Source organism: Centropristis striata, chromosome 15 (assembly GCF_030273125.1).
Source record: "Centropristis striata isolate RG_2023a ecotype Rhode Island chromosome 15, C.striata_1.0, whole genome shotgun sequence".
Taxonomy (NCBI): Eukaryota; Metazoa; Chordata; class Actinopteri; order Perciformes; family Serranidae; genus Centropristis; species Centropristis striata.
In genome coordinates this window covers 5,014,254-5,041,178 of record NC_081531.1, presented here as the reverse complement: position 1 = coordinate 5,041,178, position 26,925 = coordinate 5,014,254, and the positions used below count along the sequence as shown (strand labels likewise).

At 36.4% G+C, this 26,925-nt stretch overlaps 1 protein-coding gene across 1 annotated transcript in view; it reads left to right on the top strand.

Moving 5' to 3' along the window:
* Window positions 1-26,925, top strand: part of robo3 (roundabout, axon guidance receptor, homolog 3 (Drosophila)) — a 140,133-nt gene that overhangs the window by 95,622 nt on the left and 17,586 nt on the right. Inside the window, 10 exon segments of the mRNA XM_059351807.1 lie at window positions 3,026-3,231; window positions 12,063-12,144; window positions 13,601-13,769; window positions 20,043-20,161; window positions 20,164-20,208; window positions 20,334-20,455; window positions 21,372-21,588; window positions 23,866-23,990; window positions 25,520-25,703; window positions 26,366-26,635. Of these exon segments, the coding sequence (XP_059207790.1) occupies window positions 3,026-3,231; window positions 12,063-12,144; window positions 13,601-13,769; window positions 20,043-20,161; window positions 20,164-20,208; window positions 20,334-20,455; window positions 21,372-21,588; window positions 23,866-23,990; window positions 25,520-25,703; window positions 26,366-26,635 (1,539 nt within the window).

Below are 26,925 nucleotides of genomic sequence, written 5' to 3'. Positions count from 1 at the left end.
GCACAAACTTTACCGACTTTTCAGTTAGCGGATGATATCAGAGATTTGTACGGTACACAGTGATGTCTGCACTGCAAAAACCAACTGACAGAAATAAGAAATAAATAACTAGGATTAAGCAAATACATGCTCGAAACAAGTATAATTATCTGCCAGTTCAGTGAGTACATTTTTCATTGTGAAGATTCTTTAAATAAGTAAAAAAAATGTCTAGGTACTGGAAAAACCAATGATTGCTTGAAATAAATACAAATATACTTATTTTGAGCAATTGTGGTTTGAAAAACCCAACTGTAATAACTTTAAAATAAGCCAGTAATACTTGAAACGAGCATGTTTTGGTGGTAGAAAATGCTTTTGAAATAGTATTCAAACTATGTTTAACTAAAACTCTCAATTGGAACCAATATTTTACAAAACAACTCATCATATTCAACAGTTGAATCGCTTGGAAAAAAAAGCCTGAAAAAGCTCACAATGTCAATCATAAAAAGAAGTATTTAAACAATAAGATAATTAAATGAGCACATAATAATACTACACTGCAAAAAAGGTGTGTCTAAAAACAAGATAAAAACAGTAAATCTTAAAGAATCTTGCTGCATGGACAGATAATTTCACTTAACAAGATTTCTTAAATTAAGATTATTAAATCTAGAAATAAGCATGTTGAACACTTAAAATAAGAAATTAACTCTTAAAACAAGATAAATTAAAGCTGCAAGCAGCGATGAACTGACCCAAGCAGAGTGACCTGACAATTATTTGTTTCTTACCAAGATTAAAAAAAACCTTTAGATTTAGAAGTGTTAGATCATTTATCTTGTTTTAAGAGTTAATTTCTTATTTTAAGCGTTCAACATGCTTATATCTAGATTTAATCATCTTAATTTAATAAATCTTGTCAAGTGAAATTAACTGTCCATGCAGCAAGATAATTTCCCTCAGATTTAGTGTTTTTATCTGGTTTTTAGACACACCTTTTTTGCAGTGCATGCAACTGAAACTCTCAATTAGAGCCAATTCAATAGCTTGAAAAGCATGAAAAATGCAAAAAAAAAATCATAAAAACAAGTCATTAAACAATAAGATAATTAAATAAGCACATCAAGCTATGGCCAGTAGCTAAATTATACTCAAAACAATATCATTAAGATACTGTTGCTAGATATAAGAAGAAAATACTTGGTAAGCTTCATGTTTTTTGCAGTGTGCTCTGTGTCTGAAGGCACATGTCAAACAGTAGGCTGAGTGAAATGTTGTATTTTTGCTCAGTCGCTGGGTGGTGAGAGCTTTCTAAGCACTGGTTGCCATCTCAGGGAAGAAAAAAAAGTTTCAAATACAAACAGTCTCCAGCTAGAATGTGCAGGAATTCACTTGACTTGTCCAAACGGAGCATAACTCTGCTAGTTGCCAGCACTTATGCCACAGTGTTTACATTTAAGATTGGACTTAGAGACATAAAGACGTGCAGCACAGCCTTATACGTCCATGGGTTTGCATAGCAGGATTACTCTTTCAGACATTTATTCACTGACTGTGCCTGAGCTTACAGTAATTGTAGCTGCGCATCAAATAATGATGTGCATGAGTGTGTAAAAAGAGTTCATTGCACTTATCCACATCTGCGGATGTAAAGCCCAATGGTGCAGCTGATTTAAACAAAACATTAAGCACAAATTCTCTAACAAACTGTGAGGTTCTGTTCTCCAAAGAGACTCCAAGTCTGCAGAACAAACATTACACGGTTAGTCAGAGGTAAAGCGTTTGCTGAAAAGACACTTTAAAATGATTGTATCCATTGAGTTAGTGCTCAATATCCTGTCAAGCGGTCCATCACTCTGACAGGGAGTAAATGTATCATCATGTTCCTTCCTGAGATAAATCTATGTCATCGATTTGCATGCTGAACTGGGGCAGGACCAGGGAGAGGAGGAAGACTTCACAGCCTCTGGGAGTGGATGTTCTCTTACTGTGACATTTAACATCTCATATGGCAGGACAGGATGGGATATTACACACAGAATGAAGGGGAAATGTTGACTTTAATAGGTCTGTAATGTCTCTAGGACATTGATAACAAACTACTAGTAATAGAAAAGATAAGATAAGATAGAACTTTATTCATCCCGAAGGAAATTCTTGTTCCAGATTGCTCCAAAGTTACAAAACAATTACAAAAAATTATCATAATGTAGCATAATATAAGAAAACAATGAACAAAATATCTAACAATAACAATATATAACAATAAAAACACATGAAACATATGTGGCAAAAAGTGGCAAAAAATGTGGCAAAAATTCTGTGTCTTGATTACCTTTTTTTTCATTATTGTTTGGAGCCGAAATTGAAGTAATTCAAAATAAAATTGGATTTTCTCTGCCCTAGTACAGTTAGTAAGAATTACATCTGATTTATTATTAATAGTGTTGTCAAATATATTGTTATGATACCCAGATGGAATTCTACCAGAACATACAGTCATGGAAAAAAATATTAGACCCTTGTTTTCTTCAGTTTCTTGTTCATTTTAATGTCTGGTACAACTAAAGGTACATTTGTTTGGACAAATATAATGATAACAACAAAAATAGCTCTAAAGAGTTTAATTTAAGAGCTGATATCTAGACATTTTCCATGGTTTTCATGATAATAATAAACAAAATCATTATCAAGAAAACCATGGTAAATGTCTAGATATCAGCTGAGAGAGGACCTAATACTGAGCCCTGAGGAACACCTTCAACCGATTTTGGTTATTGATGATAAACAAAATAATTACCAGTAAATCCATGTTAAATGTCCAGATATCAGCTCTTAAATTAAACTCTTATGAGCTGTTTTTGTTGTTGTCATTATATTTGTCCAAACAAATGTACCTTTAGTTGTACCAGGCATTAAAATCAACAAGTCTGATAATTTTTTCTATGACTGTACGTCCAAAATCTGAATTCTCCGGTGACAAAAGAGTTGTTATGTCCTTGTATCTCAAACCATCTGTCTTGATTCTGTGTCCCTACAGCTCCTTCAGACCGGGTCCCGCCCATCATCCGCCAGGGACCCGCCAATCACACGTTAGCTCCCGGTTCCATCGCCCAGTTGCATTGCCACATCATGGGCAACCCCATCCCCAGCATCCAGTGGGAGAAAGACGGCCAGAGGATCTTGGGAAATGACGGTCGAATCAGCTTGATGGAAAATGGAACCTTTCAAATCACCAACCTGCAGGTATTTGAATAAAAAACCTTAAATTGTGATATTTTGCCTTCAAAAATCACATATTTCCTGTGACAACCTTCAACTTATTTTAATAAATTGTGTTTTGATTGCTACTTGTCATGCCATCAAACCGCAATTTTCAGTTGAACTCATTAAAATGTATTCACAATCTTCATGAAATACTATTTGCACATCAAACACAACGCAGTTCATGCAAGATAAACATATTCCACATGATGAAACACTGGTTTTAATTATAGAGGGAAAGTATGAAGCACTTAAATGGAGGACATTTTCACCGTTGACACAAATGATGGGTTTTTATGAGAGCAGGAGAGGTGGGGAATGTAGCAAAACCGCATCTGTGAGGCGTGATCACCATGATAATGAGCGTGCGAGGCCATTAGCAGTCGTTAGCATCGTCTTACTCCATGCTAATGAAATCTATTCTGCCCAGATTTCCCTCCTGGGTATGAAGCAGCACCTGAGGTCACCGCAGACTCGGTGAGACTCGAGGAGGCTCAAACATTAATTGATTGTGGGTTCTCAATGATTAACGATCGCTGAGACTTGTAATTAAATCCTCAATACATCACTGCGAGTGAGGACTGGATGAATGAGGCGGAGAGATAGAGATGGAGGCGCAGTCGAGAGGAAAGGATAGGAGGAGACGTAGTCAAGAGTCAGAAGCCTGAAGTACACTTTATGCTGCATTCATGTCATGTAGGAATAAAAGGGAGTGACTTGACAGCTCGGAGCACCAACTTGGAAGCGCTCAAGCTTTGTTGCCCATTTGAAGTTGTGTCAAACTCTATGTTGAGGTTCTCTGTAGACTTTGGCTGTCTTTGATCAGACTCTACACAGTAAACAGACATGCCCTCAGTGATAGTGGGGTGTTTGATTTTATTGTTTTACATCAGACGTAACAACACCTGGTATTTATGGCTTTGGATTTCAAAGATACGATCACAAAATAACTTTTAGTCGTCATTTTGTTTCATTTGAGATGTTGTTCCACACACTTTAGGTTCTGGCTGTCAGAAGTTGGACACCAGAGTGCATCACACAGTGCGTTTACATGCACAGTTTAATCAAGCTATGCTTGAAAATCGATTTTGGCGTCTAATCGGACTTCTGTCCTTGTCACAGTTGACATGCAACTGAGAAAAGTAGAATAACTGACACTGGATGGCGATATGCGTCGTTTCAGCGGGTTAATATGGCCCCATGTCTGGTTGACCTCAGTTCTACCCTTTGGGCTAATGCAACCTGCTAATGTGACTGGCTAATGTGACCGGCGAATATGACCGGCCACTGTACAGGCTAATGTGACCGGCTAATGTGACCGGCTAATGCGACTGGCTAATGTGACCGGCTAATGTGACCGGCTACTGTACAGGCTAATGTGACCGGCGACTGTACAGGCTAATGTGACCGGCTACTGTACAGGCTAATGTGACCGGTGACTGTACAGGCTAATATGACCGGCTACTGGACAGGCTAATGTGACCGGCTTCTGGACCAGCTAATGTGACCGGCTACTGTACAGGCTAATGTGACCGGCTACTGGACCGGCTACTGTGACCGGCTAATGCGAATGTTCATTTTAGTTAGGGTTAGCATTAGCATCCTTCTACCTCCCAATCTGTTTTGTGCTTGCAAATACAAGTAAAACATGACTTCTAATAATAACCTGTACATTTCTGTGAAACTAGAATAATTCATGTAATAATACCATAATTAGCTAATATTGGTTTGAATCAGAGTAGTATAGATCCATTTCTCATATAAGTTTGTTGATTTGATTATCTAATAATATAAGTCAGCCAGTTCAACAAAATTATAAAATGTGGCTTTTCCCAAAATAAGTAACACTGTTTACAAACTATTAGAGTGACACTTTCATCATTTGAACAAACATCCCTTTATCTTTGTTCTGCTATGAAAGAACTCCAAAGTTAAAAATCAAAAGAAAGTGTGAAAAACAAATGCTAATTTCTGAGCACAGTCTCCTTTATGCATGATAGAAAAACAATGAAATCAACAGTCATAAAGCACATTTAACCCTGAAATAATCAGTATAAATAAGTTGATATCATCTGGGCCCCTGGAGGGGGACAGATGGTCTGTTTGTTCCTTCGTACCCTGGCACTGAGAAGATGCCATTACCCTGGGAACTCTGCCAAACACACACACACACACACACACACTGCCACGGTCCCTCGCCAGTGCCAAGACATCCTGGACAGACGGGAAGTGTGTCTGCGTGTGCGGTGCTGGTGGGGGGGGTTAAAGAGGTTTGTGCTGCCATTCTGCTAAACGGTTGATGTGGGCGTGGGGTTGGGGGTGAGTGCGGGGATGGCGAAGCAAAAAAGGGAACGGAGAAGGACAGTTGGGCAGCAGAGAAACCCGAACAAAGCCTGAGGAGAGTGGGTGAGAAGGACGACGTGGACAAAAGAAAACAGATTACTGGGAGTAATCAGGTTAAAGTGGCAAATCGAGTTCATGTGTTGACTTTAAATCCCAATGTACACATGTTATAGTCTGTAATCACATTTCCCTTCTGCGCCTTCCTCACCAAGGATCTGACATCATTATCAACCTTCTGTTCACTCTTGTGTAGAAGGCTGAGTTACCTAGCTACCTGTTTTTTTGTCTTAAAATAGACTAAATAAACATAATCTGAAGACATTTTCTAATTCTTTTTTTCTTTTTTTGGGGGAAGTTTTTGGGGTTTGTAGGTAACACATTGTCCCATAACGGTGCACAAGTGAAAAAGAAAGTTTTTTTTAATTAATTTTAACATAATTTATTTAAAGAACATGTGTAAAAGATTCAGTAGCTTCAACAGGGTACAATACATAAAATTTTATTTAAAAACATTATAAAAGGAACTTTTTGTAGGCAACATTGTACCATTGAACCAACGACCCATTGAAATGAATGTCTTCAACAGTCTAAATGTATGAAACTATCAAAAATGAAGGTTTACTCACCTATTAGTAGGATTTTTTTTACAGTTGGAAAAGGGCCTGGAAATGACGTTTTGAATGATTTTTTGTGCCGCAAAATGGCAAAGCTGTTTCTTTTGGAAAAGTCTGCAAAAAAGGGTTTCAATATGGCCTCCTGGAGGTCATGTGACAAATTTAAGCATTGCTATTGGTTCCCTATACTCTTCCCTCTTTTTTAAAAGTATAGCATCACTCAAAAGCATACGTTGTAGAAATCTGACTGGCCAAAAATGGGCAAAGAAAAGGAAAAATCTGCAAAAAAGGGTTTCAACATGGCCTCATGGAGGTCATGTGACAAATGAAAGCATTGCTATTGGTTCCCTATACTCTTCCCTCTTTTTTAAAGTATCGCATCACTTAAAAACATGCATTGTAGGAAAAGGAAAAGGAAAAGTCTGCAAAAAAGGGTTTCAACATGGCCTCCTGGAGGTCATGTGACAAATTAAAGCATTGCTATTGGTTCCCTATACTCTTCCCTCTTTTTTAAAGTGTCGCATCACTTAAAAACATGCATTGTAGGAATCTGACTGGCCAAAAATGGGCAAAGAAAAGAAAAAAAGACACAAAGCTCAGATCATTTTTGTCTGCTTGGCAGATGATTTCTGGGAAGTGCAGTGCAGAAATACCCCAAATCAAACTATAATAAATAAATAATATCCCCTCTTTAAGTGTGAAGCTCCTCTTTCCTCCCTGCCTCCCTCCTTCCCTCCCTCCTGTTCTCCTCTTTCCTTTTCACCTAATCCATTTTTCAGCAATCTGTTTCGCGCAGCACACAGAGCTGCCGGCTGTGATTAATAGTCAGGTGTCCCGGCTGTTTACCCCACCCGCCCCCTGCGCCGATTCCCCATCCACCGATCAAACGCCACCATCTGGGGAGTCGCTTTTTTTTTTTTTAGACAGGCGCACCATCCGCCACCCCACAGGTCAACTCAGGGTCAGGGCCTATAGAAAGAGAGGAGGAGCAGCGAGGGCTGTTGTATAGGACGGAGAGTCACCTGTCCCGTGTCCTGCAGGACGCTCTGACAAGCCACTTAGTCTTGAGTAATTCATCTGTCTGCGTTACTGATGAGCGGGCCCAGACGTGTACGTGTACGTGCACAGCGCTCTGCTAGGCATTAGTCATGATAGGCTCTGCCTTTTGCACATCCTCTGCATAATGTATAAGGTTTTCAATGGGAGTAATATGGGCTGTGTTCGCAGAATAAGTGAATAAGGAAGGGCTGATTGTGTTCGTGGTGGATTGGCTCTGCATGTAAATTGATGAACTACAGAGGGCTGAAACCTCTTGCAGCAAAACAGATGAAAAACTAATTAAAATTCCCCATAACACTCCTACACACACCTGTACACACACACACACACACACACACACAGAGAAAGAGTGCAACAGGAGAGCTATTTAGAAAGCCATCATTCCTCGCAGGTGCAGTTAACATTAACATACAAACAGTCCCTTCGCCCTCACAGCTAGCGCGCTATAAATGGAGTCCAATTTATAATTTATCTAGTTTTACAGCAACACTGTGGAGTTTATATTGAAAACAAACATGGCTTTGTTTCTCACTTTATCACAGCGTATGGGTCCTTAACACCTGAGCATATTGCTGAATGCATTTCATAGCTCATAAAGCCTTTGCAAAGCCTTTGTTTGTGCATGTTGCATTGTTTTCATCCCCTAGCTGTCTTTTTATTCTTCACTGCCTGCTTACTTGTGCACTGCTACCCTTTATGGTGCATTAAGGACACATGCACAATTGCCTTTTGTACTCAGAAATATGTTGTTGGCTTACAGAACATTCTATATCTTCACCTTTATGCCCTCCTAAGACATTTTAGGCCATTTTTCTCTTCTTTTTTTTTCATTTGTTGATCATTTTGGCTGTTTTACAGCTTGTGGCTGGCCTGGGTATACCCATGCTGCCTTGCACACTCGATTTAGTTTCTAACTGCAAGGCAGCATGGTGTCCATGGCCGATTTTTGGTATCCAATCACAGAACGGGGAGGGACGGCAAGACGATGACTCGTACTATTGGACAGACGGAAGTTTGTAGTTTTGTAGTTTTCTTACAGATCCAACATGGCTGCAGCAGACGCCAAGCTCTCCTTGGATCTAGCTGTAGACAGTGTTCTAGATAGTTTGGAGCCAAAGTTTATTTTAAAAGAAGAACAACGTTTGACTTTACTCTCCTTTATCACCACCAAAAAGGATGTTTTAGCCTTGCTGAGAAACAGGATTTCGCAAAAGCCTAATCTAAACGCTTTTTTACATTAACCCTTTATCAGGCAAAGAACTATATTTGGTAACTTCAGCGGATATCTAGAATTAGTAATCAATGAGTAATAAATAAAATAATATTTTGAGAAAAAAGTCGCAAATTTACTAGATTAAAGTGGCAAATCTTTCAAGAAAAAAAGTTGCAGATTTAAGTGATTTAAAGTGGCAAATCTGCGCGAAAAAAGTTGCAGATTTACGAGAAAAAAGTGAAAAAAAGCAACTTTTTTCTCGTAGATTTGCCACTTTAATCTCATAAACTTTTTTTTCTCAAAATATAACCCCACTCCCCTGGGTCCATATGTTTTTTTTTTTTTTTTACACATTCTGGCTGTATGTAATATCCTCCTATATATATATATATATATATATATATATATATATATATATATATATATATATATATTCTCTAGGGTTGAAATTTGGAATTTGCAAGTATTTCAATGAGTGTCCTATTAAGGGTTAAAAGAAAAATACAACTTATTTCGAAAACAAAAACCCAAGTTTAGCCTCAGCTTTGATTTTGATTTGATTTGATTGCATTCATATTTTTTTAACATCAAAAATATTGATGTATGGTGATTTTATACCAGATTTTATACCATCAGGGTAAAATTAGAATTAGGATAAATTGAAAGTGAAAATGAAAGAAAAAGAAAGAGCTGGAGCAGTGAAGCTGAAGCTGCTGCTAGTTGTTACTACCTCAGTGTCACATTCCCCAGTGGAGAGACCCCCAACATCTCCCTCTGTTGTAAGCAATTTCACAGCCCGTCTAGCTTTTGGCTTGCTTTCCCAAAAATTTGATGGCTAACACACACACACACACACACACACACACACACGCTGGCACATTTATCACACACCTCTTAATTACATCTGCTCGTAGCCTGTCCAGAATGCTAAGTAGCTGTTGAGTATAAAGACTGGCGCCTCAGAAATTTCTAGACCTCTAGCTGGTCATTAAAATTCTGAGCTTTGATCCTGGCGTTAACTCTCCTCCTCGCCGTGTCGGAATCAGACGAGGAACATAAAAGCCACCAGCTTGACTTTAGCTTTGACTTCAAATGAGTCCGCTGAGAATATATCATTTATGAAAGGAACGAAATAAAAACTACAATTGACAAAGTGTCCAAAGTTGAAGCAGTTTAATTAAAGCAGATGTTGTGTTAAGGTAATTAGAATGCAAATATTCATATGCAATTAACCATAATTGATTCCCCAAGAGGAGCAGTTCTTACTGTAAACGAATACTGATGAACAGGACTAGATGCACAAACACACTTTATACTGGCTGGGTGCTCTTTTACCTGGAAACACTGGATACAATTTGGATAAATGTAAAATTATATTATTTGTACAGGAGCAAAACAAGGGTGGTCTAATAATTTTTTTTCCATGACTGTATGTTATAACTGAATTGTAAAGTGTCAAGAGAGATTTACAGACATATACACTTATGACATCTGTGAACTGAAGAAAACAAGGGTGGTCTAATAATAATATTATGATCAAAAAAAGACACAAAATGACAAAAAAACACACACAAAATGACTAAAAAAGCACACAAAAAGACTTAAAAAAGACACAAAATTACACAAAAAGACACAAAATGACTAAAAAAAGGCACAAAATGACTAAAAAAAGACACAAAATGACACAAAAAGACTAAAAAAAGACACAAAAATACTAAAAAATGACGCAAAATGACTATTATATTATTTATACAGGAGCATCTCAATCAATGGATGCATGGACAGATAATTTCACTTGACAAGATTTCTTAAATTAATAAAAAATAAATTCAGATTTAGTGTTTTTATCTTGTTTTTTCCCCTTTTTGCAGTGAAGGTGTTATTTCAACCACTTCCACTTTTTGAATTGAATTACTGACATAAAAAAAACTTTTCTATCATATTCTAATTTATTAAGATGCACCGGTACATATTATATGTATTATTATATTATCACCAAGTCACTGATATTAATATATTGCATATAATACCATGTAAATTAGATCTATCTGTCTTGTGTCTCTGAATTTCTTAAATTTGAGTCTTCATGTTCTGTGCATTCATACGTAATTCTTTCCTTACCTTAGCAATAAGAACGTATCATCTTAGATAATTATATGATGTTGGAGCTGGAGATTCTGAATCGATGCAAAAAAAAGTCAATAACGGGACATTTAACACCCTACAGCAGCCACTGCTGAGCTCTCATTACATGGTGGAGCTCTCAGTTTTAGCTAATAAACCTGAGACTGCAGATTCTTCAGGCACATTAGAGAGCAGTGATACAGTTCAGACTAACATTTAGTTTATGATGACATCAACCAAATGTGTGAATCAGTGGAACAGAACAAAAACAGACCGGAAGGCAAGTCCTTGTCCCCACAGCCATTTTCCATGGTTTTCTTGATAATGATTTTGGTTATTATCAAGAAAACCATGGGAAATGTCTAGATATCAGCTCTTAAATTAAACTTCTATGAGCTATTTTTGTTGTTATCATTATCACTGAATTGTGAAGTGCCAAGAGAGATTTACAGACATATACACTCTTGACATCTGTGAATGATTGAAGAAAACAAGGTCTAATAATAATATTATGACATTATGACATTAGACACAAAAAGACACAAAACGACTAAAAAAAGACACAAAATGACTAAACAAAGACACAAAATGACTAAAAAAAGACACAAAAAGACACAAAATGACTAAAAAGAAGACACAAAAAGACTAAAAAAACTCACAAAATGACTAAAAAAAGACACAAAATGACAAAAAAAGACACAAAATGACTAAAAAAGACACAAAATGACTAAAAAGAGACACAAAAAGTCTAAAAAAAAGACACAAAATGACTAAAAAAAAGCCACATAAAGACTAAAAAAGACACAAAATGACTAAAAAAAGGCACAAAAAGACACAAAATGACTAAAGAAAGACACAAAATGACTATAAAAAGACACAAAATGACTAAAAAAAGACACAAAAAGACTAAAAAAAGACACCAAATGACAAATAAAAAGACATAATAATATATTTTTTTAACCTGCTGCCCCCGCGACCCGGCCCCGGATAAGCTGAAGTAATAGATGTATGTATGTTCCAGACATATACTCTGATATATGACATGTGTGATTCTGCTCCTCTTGGCTTCTTCTTGACCTCATCATGACGCCGTAATCTTACAAAAAAAGACAGAAAGACAAAAGGTGACAGTGTTATAAATGCTGCACTTCTTTTTGAACCATATTGGCTGGGCTGGGAGCTAGCAGCTGCTGTGAACTGATACTGGAGAGCCAGTCTTGCTTTGATGTGAAAGGGGAAGAGTCACCCGGTCGGCTCGGCGTGAATAACACCTCTGTGTTCTGCCAGCTTTCACTGCGCCAACTTCCCTCCGCTCAGTATTCTGAGTACAAACATTCTGCTTTGAGAGATATGACATTTAGTCTCAATCACTGCTAATGGCTACATTAACATAGTATCACGCTCTCACTCACACACACACACACACACTAAACTAATAATACACATTTTTCTGTTGCCAGGAAACGGACTCTGGGGTTTACACCTGCCTGGCTTCCAGCTCCAGCGGAGAGACGAGTTGGAGTGGAGTGCTCACAGTCAAAGGTAAATTGTCTCTGCGTGATTTTAAATACATGCAAATGAAAGCTCTGTGAAGTGTAACAACACACAGAAACACTGGATCTGCTTCTTTTATTACCTTTTGAAAGAGCTGGATCCTGATTATCGCTCTTCTATTGCTGCAGAAATATTCATTTGGCCAACTTTGGAAAAGTCTTCTACTGTTTTAATTAACAGCAGTGGAGTTATTAGCTCTAGATTTAAGTGTGACTGGAGATAAGGACATTAGGCTATGAGAAGTGATTATTAATGTGTGGAAAAAGTACACTGCAAAAAAACAGATAAAAACACTAAATCTGAGGGAAATTATCTTGCTGCATGGACAGATAATTTCACCTCTTAAATTAAGATTATTAAATCTAGAAATAAGCATGTTGCACGCCAGGGGTCTCAAACTCGTGGCCCGCGGGCCAATTGCGGCCCTCGTGACGATATTTTGTGGCCCCCACCTTGATATGAAAATTTAATGTGAGTTTTATATGAATGGCACTTTACCGTGTTGTGTGTGGAAGGTCCCTTTAATTACTTTTTTTGGTAATTTTGTGTCTTTTTTAAATAATTTTGTGTCCTTTTTTGGTAATTTTGTGTCTTTTTTAAGTAATTTAGTTTTTTCTGTCTTTTTGTGTCTTTTTTGGTAATTTTGTGTCTTTTTTAAATAATTTTGTGTCTTTTTAAGTAATTTTGTGTCTTTTTTAGTAATTTTGTGTCTTTTTTTTGTAATTTTGTGTCTTTTTTGGTCATTTTGTGTCTTTTTTAAGTAGTTTAGTTTTTTTCTGTCATTTTGTGTCTTTTCTTTTGTAATTTTGTGTCTTTGTATCCAGCGGCCCCAAGGTAATTTGAGTTTGAGACCCCTGATGTAGAATCTTTATATCAACAAAAATTCATAATAACCAAAATCATTATCAAGAAAACCATGGAAAATGGCTAAAAATCAGCTCTTACTACTCAAAAATGTCCTCACTCTGTTGGTTAAAAACGTGTTCCGGTCCTCGATATGTAGGAAGTACAAGAACACACACACACACACACACACACACACACACTTTGTGAGGCTTTGCCCTTTTTATCTTCTCCACAGCCCATCAGGCATTAGTACAGATAATATTTCAAGCTGTAGAGATTTCATTAGTGGCATTAAATGAAGGAGTAACGACTTAACAAGCCGCTCTGATGACACCTTCGGTTTGTTATGTGACTATTAGCGCCGTAATGCCTAGTTAACATCCAATAGTTGTTGTGAAAAGCAAAAAATTGTGAAGTCTGTTAGAAGTGAGGAAGTCTGCCGGCAGCCACGCTGATGCAAATGTTCAGTCAACATTAGGGGGATTACACAGAGGACATAATGAAGCGGAGATGGTAAAGGGGGATGTTGCAGCTTCTAACTTCTTTTATTTATTTTATTTCTTTTCCTTCCTTCCTTGTTTCCTCCTTCTCCGTCCAGAGAGTGCCGACTCGGCAGCAGCTCAGGCCACGGAGCCCTTCCAGTTGCCAGGTCCGCCGCACAAACCCATCGTTACGGACGTGTCCAAGAACAGCGTCTCTCTGACCTGGCAACCCAACGCCCACGAGGGAGGAGCCGCCGTCACCTCCTACATCATCGAGGCCTTCAGGTGAGTTATTAACCCTTTGATGCACAACATGAACGGTCTAAAGTGACCCGACTGAGTTTTTATATTCTATATTTTTGCAATAAATTCATTTTCTCATTCAGTTTTGCAGGTTTTCCTCAAATAACTTGTTTTTGATCATCATACATCTTATTTTTTTGTTTTCGTTTCTTACTTTTTGAAAAAAGACACAAAATTACTAAAAGAAAACACACAAAATGACTGAAAAAAACACTAAATTACTTAAAAAAAGACACAAAATGACAAAAAAAAAAGACACAAAATTACAACAAAAAAAAGACACAAAATTACAAAAAAAGGCACAAAATTACTACAGACTGAGTTTTAATATTCTATATCTTTGCCATAAATTCATTTCATCATTCAGTATTCCAGGTTTCCCTCAAATAACCTGTTTTTGATCATCATACATGCTAATTTTTTGTTTTCATTTCTTACTTTTTGAATAAAACCCCTTTTTTTTATCACTACACTTCTAATGCACAAAGTCATTTCTGACCCATGTTGTGCATTAGAAGGTGTTTATATGTTGTCACCAATTTAAAACAAACAAACAGACAAAGACAAATATTAACTATCCTATTTTGTTAAATTGGTGTTTTTTCCAATGGAAATTATTATTTGGTGGCTCTAATAAGTCTCAAATGTTAAAATATGTGATTTTCCAACATAGTTACACATATACTCACATTGTTAATTCAGTGAATCACTTTTTGTATAATGAACAAAGGTTAATAATAATATCTAATAATAATAATAATAATATCTATATAATTATTATTATTATTATCTATCTATAATAATAATAATAATATCTAATGAACAAGGTTATTTTGACCCATGTGTGAAAACTTGATATAATAATACAAAAACTATTTTTCTTCATAACGTATGAAAGGAAAAATGGATATAATGATCTGTTGTTATAATTATAATAATTAAAAAAGCTATTCAAACACACAGCCAGCATGACATAACATGGGAAATGAATGCGGGTCATTTTTTAAATGAATTGAATTGAATTGAATTGAATTGAATTGAATTGAATTGAATTGAATTGGTTGGAGTGGACACACACTTTCTCTCCTTTTTACCTGATATTTTCTCCGTTCGGAGCCCTTCTTTGCCTTACCTTTTTAGTTTTTTTTCTGCAAATAATTTCCTTACAAATGATTCCTTTTCTTTATTCAGCAGTCAAGGCTGTATTCTACTCGAATTAAATCACTTAAAATGAGTGGGAAGCAATATAATTTAATGTGAATGGATTGGTCTAGAAAATAATCCAATACCTTTTCAATTTTGTGACATTAAAACTCCTACACTGAATTTCACACTAATTAAGCTCTTTAGTGAAAGAAGACTCAAAACTCAACAGTGGTTCAACTAAAGGTACATTTGTTAGGACAAATATAATAATAACAACAAAAATAGGTCATAAGAGTTTAATTTAAGAGCTGATATCTAGACATTTTCCATGGTTTTATTGAATAAAACCATAATCATTTTCAAGAAACATTCTTGATAATAACCAAAATCATCTATAAAACCATGGAAAATGTCTAGATATCAGCTCTTAAATTAAACTCTTATGAGCTACTTTTGTTGTTATAATTATATTTGTCCAAACACATGTATCTTTAGTTGTACCAGGCATTAAAATGAACAAGAAATTGAAGAAAACAAGTGTCTAATATTTTTTTTAGATGTAAAAATGACAAAAAAAGACACAAAATGACAAAAAATAGATGTAAAAAAGACTGAAAGAGACACAAAATGACATAAAATAGATGTAAAAATGACCAAAAAATAACACAAAATTATCGAAATAGACACAAATTGACCAAAAAAGACACAAAGTGACCAAAACCACCCTTGTTTTCTTCCATTTATTGTTCATTTTAATGCCTGGTTCAACTAAAGGTACATTTGTTTGGACAAATATAATAATAACAACAAAAATATCTCATAAGAGTTTGATTTAAGAGCTGATATCAAGACATTTAACATGATTTTATAGTTAATGATTTTGGTTATTATCAAGAATGTTTCCATGACTGTAGATGTTAAAATGACTAAAAAAGACACAAAATGACAAAAAATAGATGTAAAAATGACTGAAAAAGATACAAAATGACAAAAAAATAAATGTAAAAATGACTGAAAAATACACAAAATGACATAAAATAGATGTAAAAATGACCAAAAAATAACACAAAATTATCGAAATAGACACAAATTGACCAAAAAAGACCTAAAATGACCAAAACCCCCCTTGTTTTCTTCCATTTATTGTTCATTTTAATGCCTGGTAAAACTAAAGCTTCATTTGTTTGGACAAATATAACAACAACAACAAAAGTAGCTCATAAGAGTTTAATTTAAGAGCTGATATCTAGACATTTAACATGGTTTTATTGATAATAACCAAAACCATTATTTTCAGAAGATTTGCATAATGCAAAATGATGCACAATCCACATAGTAAAGGTCAATTTTCATGCCAGCCCAGAAATAATAATCACTATATCAGCTGCAGTATCTGTAATCAGTAAAAAATGTCCCCCTTGGTGGTCCCAAACATGTGAAAGCACTCTTGTCTCGTCCTTCATGGCGAATCTGCTCAGTCAGGACCCTGAATGCTCCTCAGCATCAAACTTTCAGGTGGAGCCACTGGAGAGGAAGTCCACCTTGGATTAATTAGAGGAAAAGTAGATTTAGTAGAGCAGGATGGGCGGCTCTGCGGAGGGAAGGGGCCTCCAGATGAAGATAGGCAGCGTTATGGGGAAACGTGTCCTTTTCAATTCGATAAAGAGGGGAACACCGGCAGAGCTAAATCACATCCAGACGCCCGCCGAGGCCCGTGGCGGCGGCGGAGCGTTTCCAAGTAACGCAAACTGATTCTTTATAAAGCAGCTGAGGGACCGCTGGGATGTTTGCAATAACATTTCCTAGCCTGAGGTGCTAAGGTTTGTTTGTAGGAGCACAGGGAAGAAGAGCGAGGGCTGGGGCACGCGTGTGTGTGTGTGTGTGTGTGTGTGTGTGTGTGTGTGTGTGTGTGTGTGTGTGTGTTCTTGTACTTCCTACATAGTGAGGACCGGGACATGTTTTTTAACCAACAGAGTGAGGACTTTTTTGCAAAGTGAGGGCATTTTTCGGCCGGTCCTCACTTCTTTAAAGGGTTCACATTACACAAAATTACAAAAAAAAAAAGAGACACAAAATGACTGAAAAAACACTAAATTATTTTTAAAAAGACACAAAATTACAAAAAAAATACACAAAATTACAAAAAAAGACACAAAATTACTAAAGAAAAGACAAAAAAATAACAAAAAAAATACACAAAACTACTGAAAAAACACTAAATTACTTTAAAAAAGGCACAAAATTACCAAAAAAAAGACACACAATGACTGAAAAAACACTAAATTACTTTAAAAAAGACACAAAATTACAAAAAAGACACAAAATTACAAAAAAAAATACACAAAATTATTTTAAAAAGACACAAATTACCAAAAACAAACTTATTAGAACATTTCGTCCGGTCCTCACTTCTTTAAAGGCTTTTTTGAGATTTCAGACTTTGTTTTAAGGGTTAAAGGTTACATGATGATGATAATTAACTGAAACTGTATTGTGTGGTTACAAAACTAACTAAAATTATAGTGAAAATGTCCTTCGTTTTCGTCTTTGTCAACTTTTACATAATGATGGCTCAGACAAAGGAGATAAAGGCAAAATTTACTGTGACCTCTTTTAATCTCCCACCCAACAAATACCCCATTACAAAAAACTACAACTAATAAAAACTAAACTAAAACTGATGAAAAATCCAAAACTATTATAACCTTCCAAGGGAATTCACTGTTCCAATGAGGGTCCTCACAAAGACAGAAGTACAGGAATCAGAAGTACAAGAATATGTGTGTGTGTGTGTGTGTGTGCATATGCAATGCGTGATAGTGTAAAATATACCAAGGTAGGCGTTCGATTATTCAGGTGCGACTGCATTCATTTTCTCTTTTGTTGGGCCACAGCTCTGTTTGGGAGTCTGTGAACTCCAAACTCCTCCACAAAGTTACCTTGAAGCATCGCTAGCACACACACACACACAAACAAACACACACACACACACACACACACACATTCTTGTACTTCTATCTTTGTGAGGACCCTCATTGTAACAGTGAATTCCCTTGCAAGGTTATAATAGTTTTGTATTTTTCATTAGTTTCAGTTTTAATTTTGTTGTGAATTTTTGTTTTCAAATTCAGTTAGTTTTAATTAGTTTTTAGAGTGAGTTTGCTAGTTTTAGTTTAGTTTTTATTACTTTTAGTTTTTATTAGTTGTAGTTTTTTGTAATGGGGTATTTGTTGGGTGGGAGATTAAAAGAGGTCACAGTAAATTTTGCCTTTATTTCCTTTGTCTGATCCATCTCCATCATGTATGAAAAAAGTTGACAAAGACGAAAACGAAGGACATTTCACTATAATTTTAGTTAGTTTTGTAAACACACAATACAGTTTCAGTTAATTATCATTATCATGTAACCTTTAACCCTTAAAACAAAGTCTGAAATCTCAAAAAAGCCTTTAAAGAAGTGATGTCCTCACTTTGCAAAAATGTCCTCACTCTGTTGGTTTAAAAACATGTCCCGGTCCTCACTATGTAGGGCGTACAAGAACAAACACACACACACACACACACAGGAGATGAGTATTCATGAGTCGTTTTCCCGTTTTCCTCTTTGGTCTAATTGTGCAGTTCAGCAGTGAAGTGAGTTCACCACAGCACCCTTGGGGGAAAATCCAAAAGTGTCAAACAAATGGTTGAGGAGGCCTTTGTGCCAAGGTGACAGTAGACTCAGAGAGAGGAGGAGAGAGGAGGAGGAGTGAAGAGGAGGGTGTGGGGTGGAGGATGAAGCATCAGGGGGAGTGCCACGAGGCTAAGAACTGCCCTGGTTCCTGCTGGCAGCTGTGCTTCCTACAAGCCTCATTACATTATTCATCAGGACAGCAAATTGTATCATTTGCAGGAATCTTCTAGCGAGCACTAACTTCTCTGCAGCGAGTGACTTTGCACACATCTGCTATTGTTTACCAGAGAAGAGTATTAGAGGAGCCAGGAATAGAGCCGGCTACTGCCTGGAGATCCTCTCATGCATTGGTTGGATATGTAACTGCACCATCAGATCAGCAGCACAAAGCACTTCTGAGTTCACTGTGGAGTTTGTGTGGACACACACTTTACTTTTGCATGCAGACTTTCAGTGGTGGAATGTAACTAAGTTCATTAACACAAGTACTTGTACAAATCTGATGTACTTGTACCTTACTTGAGTATTTTTTGTGGAGGTCAAATATTGTATTTGAACTAACTACATGCATAAAATGCTGGCTGCACAGGAATGCATGAAATGTAATGCATAGATTAAGATTAATTACTTTATTAAATTCAACCTCTGCATTTAACCCATCCTTTTTACACATGCAAGGAGCAGTGGGCAGCCTATTGATACACAATGGTATAATACTATACTATATATATATTGGTATAACAGTCACAAAGGCCAATTCTGCACGTATCCCCAATTATCTATAATTATAGGTAAATGACAATATACTTTCTCCACCATTGTTGTCATGTCATTTAGCAGACGCTTTTGTCCAAAGCAACTTACAATAAGTGCATTAAACCTGAAGGTTCTAGACTTAGACCACAGGCATCAAGTAAGTACATAACTTTAAGAGCTAGCTGTCATCGCTACAGGAGTGCTATAGAAGCATAGAGCTTTTTTTTTAAATATATGTTAGGTGACCATGACTTAACCAAGGTATTGTTGGAAGAGATAGATCTTCAGCCTAAAAAGACACAAAATGACTGAAATAAGACACAAAAAGACAAAAAAGACACAAAATGGCTAAAAAAAAAGATACAAAAAGACACAAAATGACTAGGAAAAAAGACAAAATGACAAAAATAAGACACAAAAAGACACAAAATGACTAAAATAAGACACAAAATGACTAAAATAAGACACAAAAAGACACAAAATGACAAAAAAAAGATACAAAATGACAAAAATAAGACACAAAAAGACACTAAATGACCAAAAAAAAGACACAAAATGACTAAAATAAGACACAAAAAGACTCTAAATGACCAAAAAAAGACACAAAAAGGAAGGTTGAGATTGCACATTAAAACATCATATGCATCCAAACCTGAATTGTCTTTCTCCTGTCCTCACAGCCAATCAGCAGGAAGCACGTGGCAGACTGTAGCCGACATGGTGAAGATGGAGACACACACCATCACGGGGCTCCTCCCCAACACCATCTACCTGTTCATCGTGCGGGCGGTGAACGCCTACGCCTCAGCGACCCCAGCCCCATCTCTGAGCCCGTCAGGACGCAAGGTCCGTCTGCTGCTCTCACCAAATAAATCATGACTCGTTCTTTAGGATTGTGAAAAGCGCCACTGTTGCGTGTGCTAATGCATTATCAGGACACTCAGCAGAGTGAATGTGTGTGTCTCCTCCAGATGTGAGTCCCACGGGGCAGGGCGTGGACCACCGCCAGGTGCAGAGGGAGCTGGGGGAGGTGGCGGTGCAGCTGCAGGAGCCGCTAACGCTAACAACAACCTCCATCAGAGTCTCCTGGAACGTGAGTGGCTCTTTGTTTTATTTAGGGACGAGGCGGTGGAGGGTTGAGGTAGAAAGTTACCAAGTACATTTACTCAAGTATTGTTCTTAACCCTTTATCAGGCGAATAACTATATTTGGTAACTTCAGTGGATATCAAAATAGTCTCTCTGACATTTGACCAATCAGTATGATAATAATATAATGATATTAACTTTATTGACTAAGTTTATTGGGGGTGTAATTAATATTTCGAGAAAAACGTTGCAGATTTAAGAGAAAAAATTGGAAAAAAAAGCTATTTTTTTCTCGCAGATTCACCACTTTAAATCTCATAAATCTGCTTTTTCTCTTAGATTTGATTTTTCTCCTGTTTTGTTATCCTGAAGAGCAACAATCCTCCTCCTTCTATTATTCTTGTGGCATTGCCAGTGACTATGTTTATTTGTAATTGTATATTTTCTTTTAGGAGGATTTAACATGTTGTAAGTTATATTTGTTATATTTGACTCATGCACATGGCTAATATTGTCTGTATTATTTGTTTACTTTCAGTTTTACCTTTCCTTCATTATCTAGATATCTAGACATTTTCAATGGTGTTATTGATTATGATTTTGGTTTTTATCAGGAAAACCATAGAAAATATCTAGATATCAGCTCTTAAATTAAACACTTATGAGCTATTTTTGTTGTTGAGTACTTTAACTTTTGATACTTTAAGTACATTTTGATGCTGATACTTTACTTCAGTAAGTTTGAAGAATGCAGGACTTTTACTTGTAGTGGAGTAATTTCATAGTGTGGTATTAATACTTTTACTGAAGTAAAGGATCTGAATACTTTACCGCTGGATTTAGCTAATGGAGAAACTCTTCTCTCTGTATCTCCATCTCTTCTCTCTCTTATCTTTTCTATTTCCCGCTCTATTCCTCCAGGTGGACCGTCAGTCTCAGTTCGTGCAGGGCTACCGTCTCTTCTACCGGCCCAGCGGGGGAACCTGGCTGCTCCAGGACATCAACTCTCCGTCTGAACGCAGCACCGTCCTCACCAGCCTGCTCAAAGGGACCGAGTACGAGATCAAGATCCGTCCTTATTTCGACGAGTTCCAGGGGAAGGACAGCCGAACGCTGCTGGTCCGAACCCCAGAAGAAGGTAAGAAACCTGCTGGCTTCTGAAAAACATGTCTGTAGCTGAGAGAGTTTCAAAGAAAACCTGTTTTAACCCTCTGGAGTCTCCAAAAGCTATAAGTATGAAATGATAGAACTGGATGTAACCCTCTTATATGTTATATTTGCAATATTTAAAATTCTTTATTGAGCATGAAAGTGTTTTGAAAGTAAAGAAAAGATTAAAAATCACATTTTATGTTGGACTAAAGGACTAAAATAAGACACACAATGATTAAAAAAAGACACAAAAATACTAAAAAAAGACACAAAATTATTTTAAAAAGACACTAAAAGACTAAAAAAAGACACAAAATGACAAAAAAGACACAACATGACTAATAAAAGACAAAATGACAAAAAAAGACACAAAATGACCAAAAAGACACAAAATTACTAAAAAAGACACAAAATGATTAAAAAAAGACACAAAATGACCAAAAAGACACAAAATTACTAAAAAAGACACAAAATGATTAAAAAAAGACACAAAATGACAAAAAAAATCACAAAATTACCAAAATTGTTACACTAAACACACAAGACACAAATAAAATCCCACTAAAGTCCCACTAGAATAAAAACCAGAGTTGATGACAGGATCACACAAGATCACAAGATCACATTTATGTTGTTTTTATGGTTTTTCTTTGTTTCTTTTTGGTTCAAAATGTTGATCCAGTAAGTCAGAATAAAAAATCAGTTATTATCAGGTCATATAGGTGAGAAGGTTGTGCTGAAAAAAACCAACAACATGGCATTTAAACATGTTTAAAGTGTTGTATACAAACAGGATGAAAAGGGTTAAAAATGGACCCAACAGCCCAAAGAGACTCCGTAGAGGTAATAAAGTCGTCCTGTTCTCTTTGACTTAGCGAGGCCTTAAACACGTCTGTTCATTAGCCTCTCTGACTCCACATGAATCTCACTAATGTTATCTCATTCTGCGTTTAATTTTATATCCTTTGCAATTTGGGTTCATTTATATTGATCCGTATTTTCATTAAACTCAGCCTCCACACATTGCAATTTCTGCAGCCTTAGGTTTATATTAGTTGATCCAAACTCCAGATTAAAAAGAGGGAAGCAGGTTTTTTTTTTTATTCAGCCATCAGCACTTATAGAGTCGGGATCGACCTGCCTGAGTAGCTTAGTCTGGAAAAAAAAAACATGATTAACTTTTTAAAGCCCTCGATAAAACTTAATTTGCCCTCCTGCTACTGCTCACTGTCATGTTTCTGGACTTGTGTTTTATATGTCCTCACTGTTATAGCTGCAAGCAAATTTCAAGTTAAATGCAGTAGTGGAAGAAGTATTCAGATCCTTTACTGCAGTAAAAGTACTAATACCACACTGTGAAATTACTGCACTACAAGTTAAAATGCATTCAAAACTTACTGAAGTAAAAGTACAAAAGCATCAAAAGGTACTTAAAGTATTTTTTATGCAGAATGAACCCTCTTAGATTGTTTTAAATATTCTAAATATATTATTAGATTATTTGTATTGATGCTTTTATGTAAGCAGTGTTTTAATTTTGTAAATTAAGGCTTATTTAAGTACTTAATATACTGTCATAGGAATCAATTAAAAAGATAAGTCTAATCACTTTAAATGTATCATGTTTTTTTTATTAATTCTCAACCTGTAAATTAACTAAAGCTGTCTAAAGCTAAATGTAGTGGAGTCACAAATTCTAAAGTTTACAGTTACATAAAATGGAAATACTGGTAACACTTTACAGTAATCATCATTTATAAATGGAAATATTGAATATTAAATTGTTCGGGTTACGTAATCAATTCAATATTAAAATCAAATTCATTCCTGGTGCCCGTTTTTCCATTTCGTATTTTTGATCATAGCCTAATATTGAAATACGAAAAAACAAGCATTTTTTTCGTTTTTTATGTTATAATAAAAAACAAATAACAAAATAACCAGTCAATTTTTCATTATTTGATTTTTGATTGCCAATTGAAAATGGAAAGAACAAATGATACGCAGATTTTTTCTAACTCTAATTTTAGTTAGTCTTAGTTAGTTTTGTTACCACTTAATACAGTTTTAGTTATGTTTTTTTCAAAAACTCTCGTTTTTATTTTTATTTCAGTAAACGAAAATGTCTTTTCAATTCTAGTTTTCGTTTTTTCGTTAGTTTTCGTTTACTATAATAACCTTGGTGATTAGTCCAGTCCTCGTCCTCACTATCAGTATGCTGATGAAATGACTAAATGTCGTCCCCCCCCTCCCCCCCCTACAGTCCCCAGCGCCCCGCCCAGAGCTGTGACCGTGGTAACAGTGAAGCTCAGCAACAGCTCCAGCATCAGCGTCTCCTGGGAGCCTCCACCCAGCGACACGCACAACGGCATCATCCAGGAGTACCGGGTAAACACTTCTAACGCTCCTAACACTGTCTCTGGTCTCAGAGCTGCTGGAAAACACTTCACACATAGAGAAACTCTTACTGCAGCACGCAGGGAGCTTCCTGTCACACAATACTTGCCCTACATGTACAAAACGTTAAATATAATAAGATTTCCTTAATTAAATGAATGCTAATCATAAATGAAGGAGCTGGAGGATTATGGACACCCACTAGAGGTTGATATTCAATCTGCGGATGGCCCTAATATTTAGTTCCTTCAGGTTTGGTGCAGAGATAAAACCACAGCGAGGATTTTTCTTTCCCTTTGACAAGGTTTTAAGACTTCAAAGGGCTGATTAGTGGTCAAGTTCACTGACTACTGTACATTTAACACAGAGAACATCTGACTGATCAAACTGGTGAAATATTGCAGCTTATAGTTACCTATTTCATCAGTGAGCGCTGAGGAGTATAGACGGAATAAAACATTTTTTACCTCTTTCCATGAAATTTTTGTGACAATGTGATTTATTCCTGAAAGAAAAAGTGTATATCTTTAATATCCTCAATCTCAAAACTTTATTAATCTATCTCTTCAAGTTATATCGCTAGGCATGTCACGATAATTATTATTACTTGATCGACTTATCGTTCAATATTTAAAATGGACACGATAGTTTCCCGCAGCTGCACAACTCCAGAAAGTTTTGTGAAATAAAAGGAATTGGTGCCAAAAACAGTTTAGTGTGGGAACATTTCAGATTTCACTGTTCAGCAGCAGCACAACAAGTGCGACTGCCGATTATTGTAAACAAACCGGCATGCTAACTGTGCACAGAGTGTCCGGTGCTTGTTGTAAACAAACGGAGGTCACTAACTGAACACATACTGCTGCAGCACATATATAATGTTACTGCTACAGAGCTAACTGTTAGCCTGTTAGCACATACACACTGTACTGCTACAGAGCTAACTGTTAGCCTGTTAGCACTGACTGTCCTGCCTCTTAAAGGAGCCACGGCTCTAAAAGTGAACGCATTATAACGGTAACTTTTTGTGCTATTTAAGTAATACTGCAAATGTTTGACAGGCAAGAGGAATTGCCAAAATAATCTCTGATACAGCTGTTATACATAATATATACTTTGAAATATAAAATAATATAATATTTATCTCAGTGCAATTTCTGTTAACAGAGCCCGAGGATCTATTTTATTTGTATTGATTGTAGGGATGTTTTATATTTATTTTCCACATTTTAATTCAAATGTTTAATATTCTTCAATTTAAAAAATCCTTGCTGTGGAAAAGGATGTATGTGTGATTTATCAGCATGGTTTCTGGGAAAATATATCGTCCTAAAAAATGTGTTATTGTGACAGGCCTACATATCAGAATGAAAATGAAAAACCACAATTTACACAGGATTGTATCTGAAAAAACTGAATTAGTCCAACTTTATGGGCCACCGTGTATCTAAAAGTGTCACAAACAGAAACCAGAACCTGAGAATGAGCCGCATAATTAATTCAATGTCGACCCCCGACAGGTGTGGTGTGTGGGCAGCGGAGGAGACAACCAGACGCGCTACTACATCAACAGGACGGTGGACGGGAACACGTTGTCCACGGCGCTGAAGGGCCTGATGCCCGGCGTTCTCTACCAGGTGGAGGTGGCGGCGGTGACCAGCGCCGGCATCGGCACCCGCAGCCAGCCGCTCTCCGTCCTCATCAGTGAGTCAAAAAAAAGACAAAAACAGTTTTTCAAGATGCAGTTTTTCCTCATTTGTTATTTTTTTATCCATTTTTTATTGGTTTTTCCATTTAGTTTAAAACAAACAAACAAGCAGGTGTGGCAAGCATCAATTGGGCAACAATAGCAACAGCAACAAAGAAGATAAAATGGTAGTGTAGCATAATAAACAAAAAATAAATAATAATAATAAAAAAAATAAATTAAATTAAATTAAATTAAATTAAAAAAATATATTTAAAAATAATAATATTATTAATATGATTATATAATAATATTTAAAAAATAAATGAATAAATAAATAAAAAACAATGGCAATACTACCAACCAAACATATCAACAATATTGAGTGTTGAAAAATTAAAAAAAGGAAAAATAATAATAATAAATTAAAATAATAATAATAATGAAAACTTCTGATTAGTGGTCAAGTTCAGTGACTATTTTTTTTTTTTACCTCTTTCCATTAAATTTTTGTGACAATGTGATTTATTCCTGACAGATAGGAATACGAAAACTTTATTAAATGGAGTCAAAGCTAAAAGAAACTTGAAAAAAAAAAATAACAAGAAGAAATTTGATGTTTCTCATTTGTTATTCTATTGTCTTATTTTTCCGTCCTCCGTCCCGTTTTCTCTCCCAGAGATGCCAGCTGAACAGCCCTCAGTGCCAGGCGGCGGCGCCGGTGGTGGCGGTGGCGGAGGCGGCGGCGGCCCGAGCGACAGCGGCGAGGAGAGCAGCGTGAGTCTGGCGGAGCAGATCACCGACGTGGTCAAGCAGCCGGCGTTCATCGCCGGCATCGGAGGAGCCTGCTGGGTGATCCTGATGGGCTTCAGCGTCTGGATCTACTGCCGCCGCAAGAAGAGGAAGGAGCTCAGCCACTACACCGCCTCCTTCGCCTACACACCAGCAGGTCAGACACACACACACTCACACACACACACACACACACTGGAGATAGGAGGCTGTCTGGTAGCACACATTAAATACCGTATACAGCTATGGAATAATGAAGAGAACACTCTCACAAATGTTTCTTAAATCAGCATCTCTACATATTTCAGCCAGTCCATTCAAAACAAGCCTCCTCATTCTACTTGATAATAATAATAATTATTATTATTATAATAATAATAATAATAATTTTATTTGGAGGCGCCTTTCTTGGTACTCAAGGACACCGTACAAAAAAGATTCAGCAAT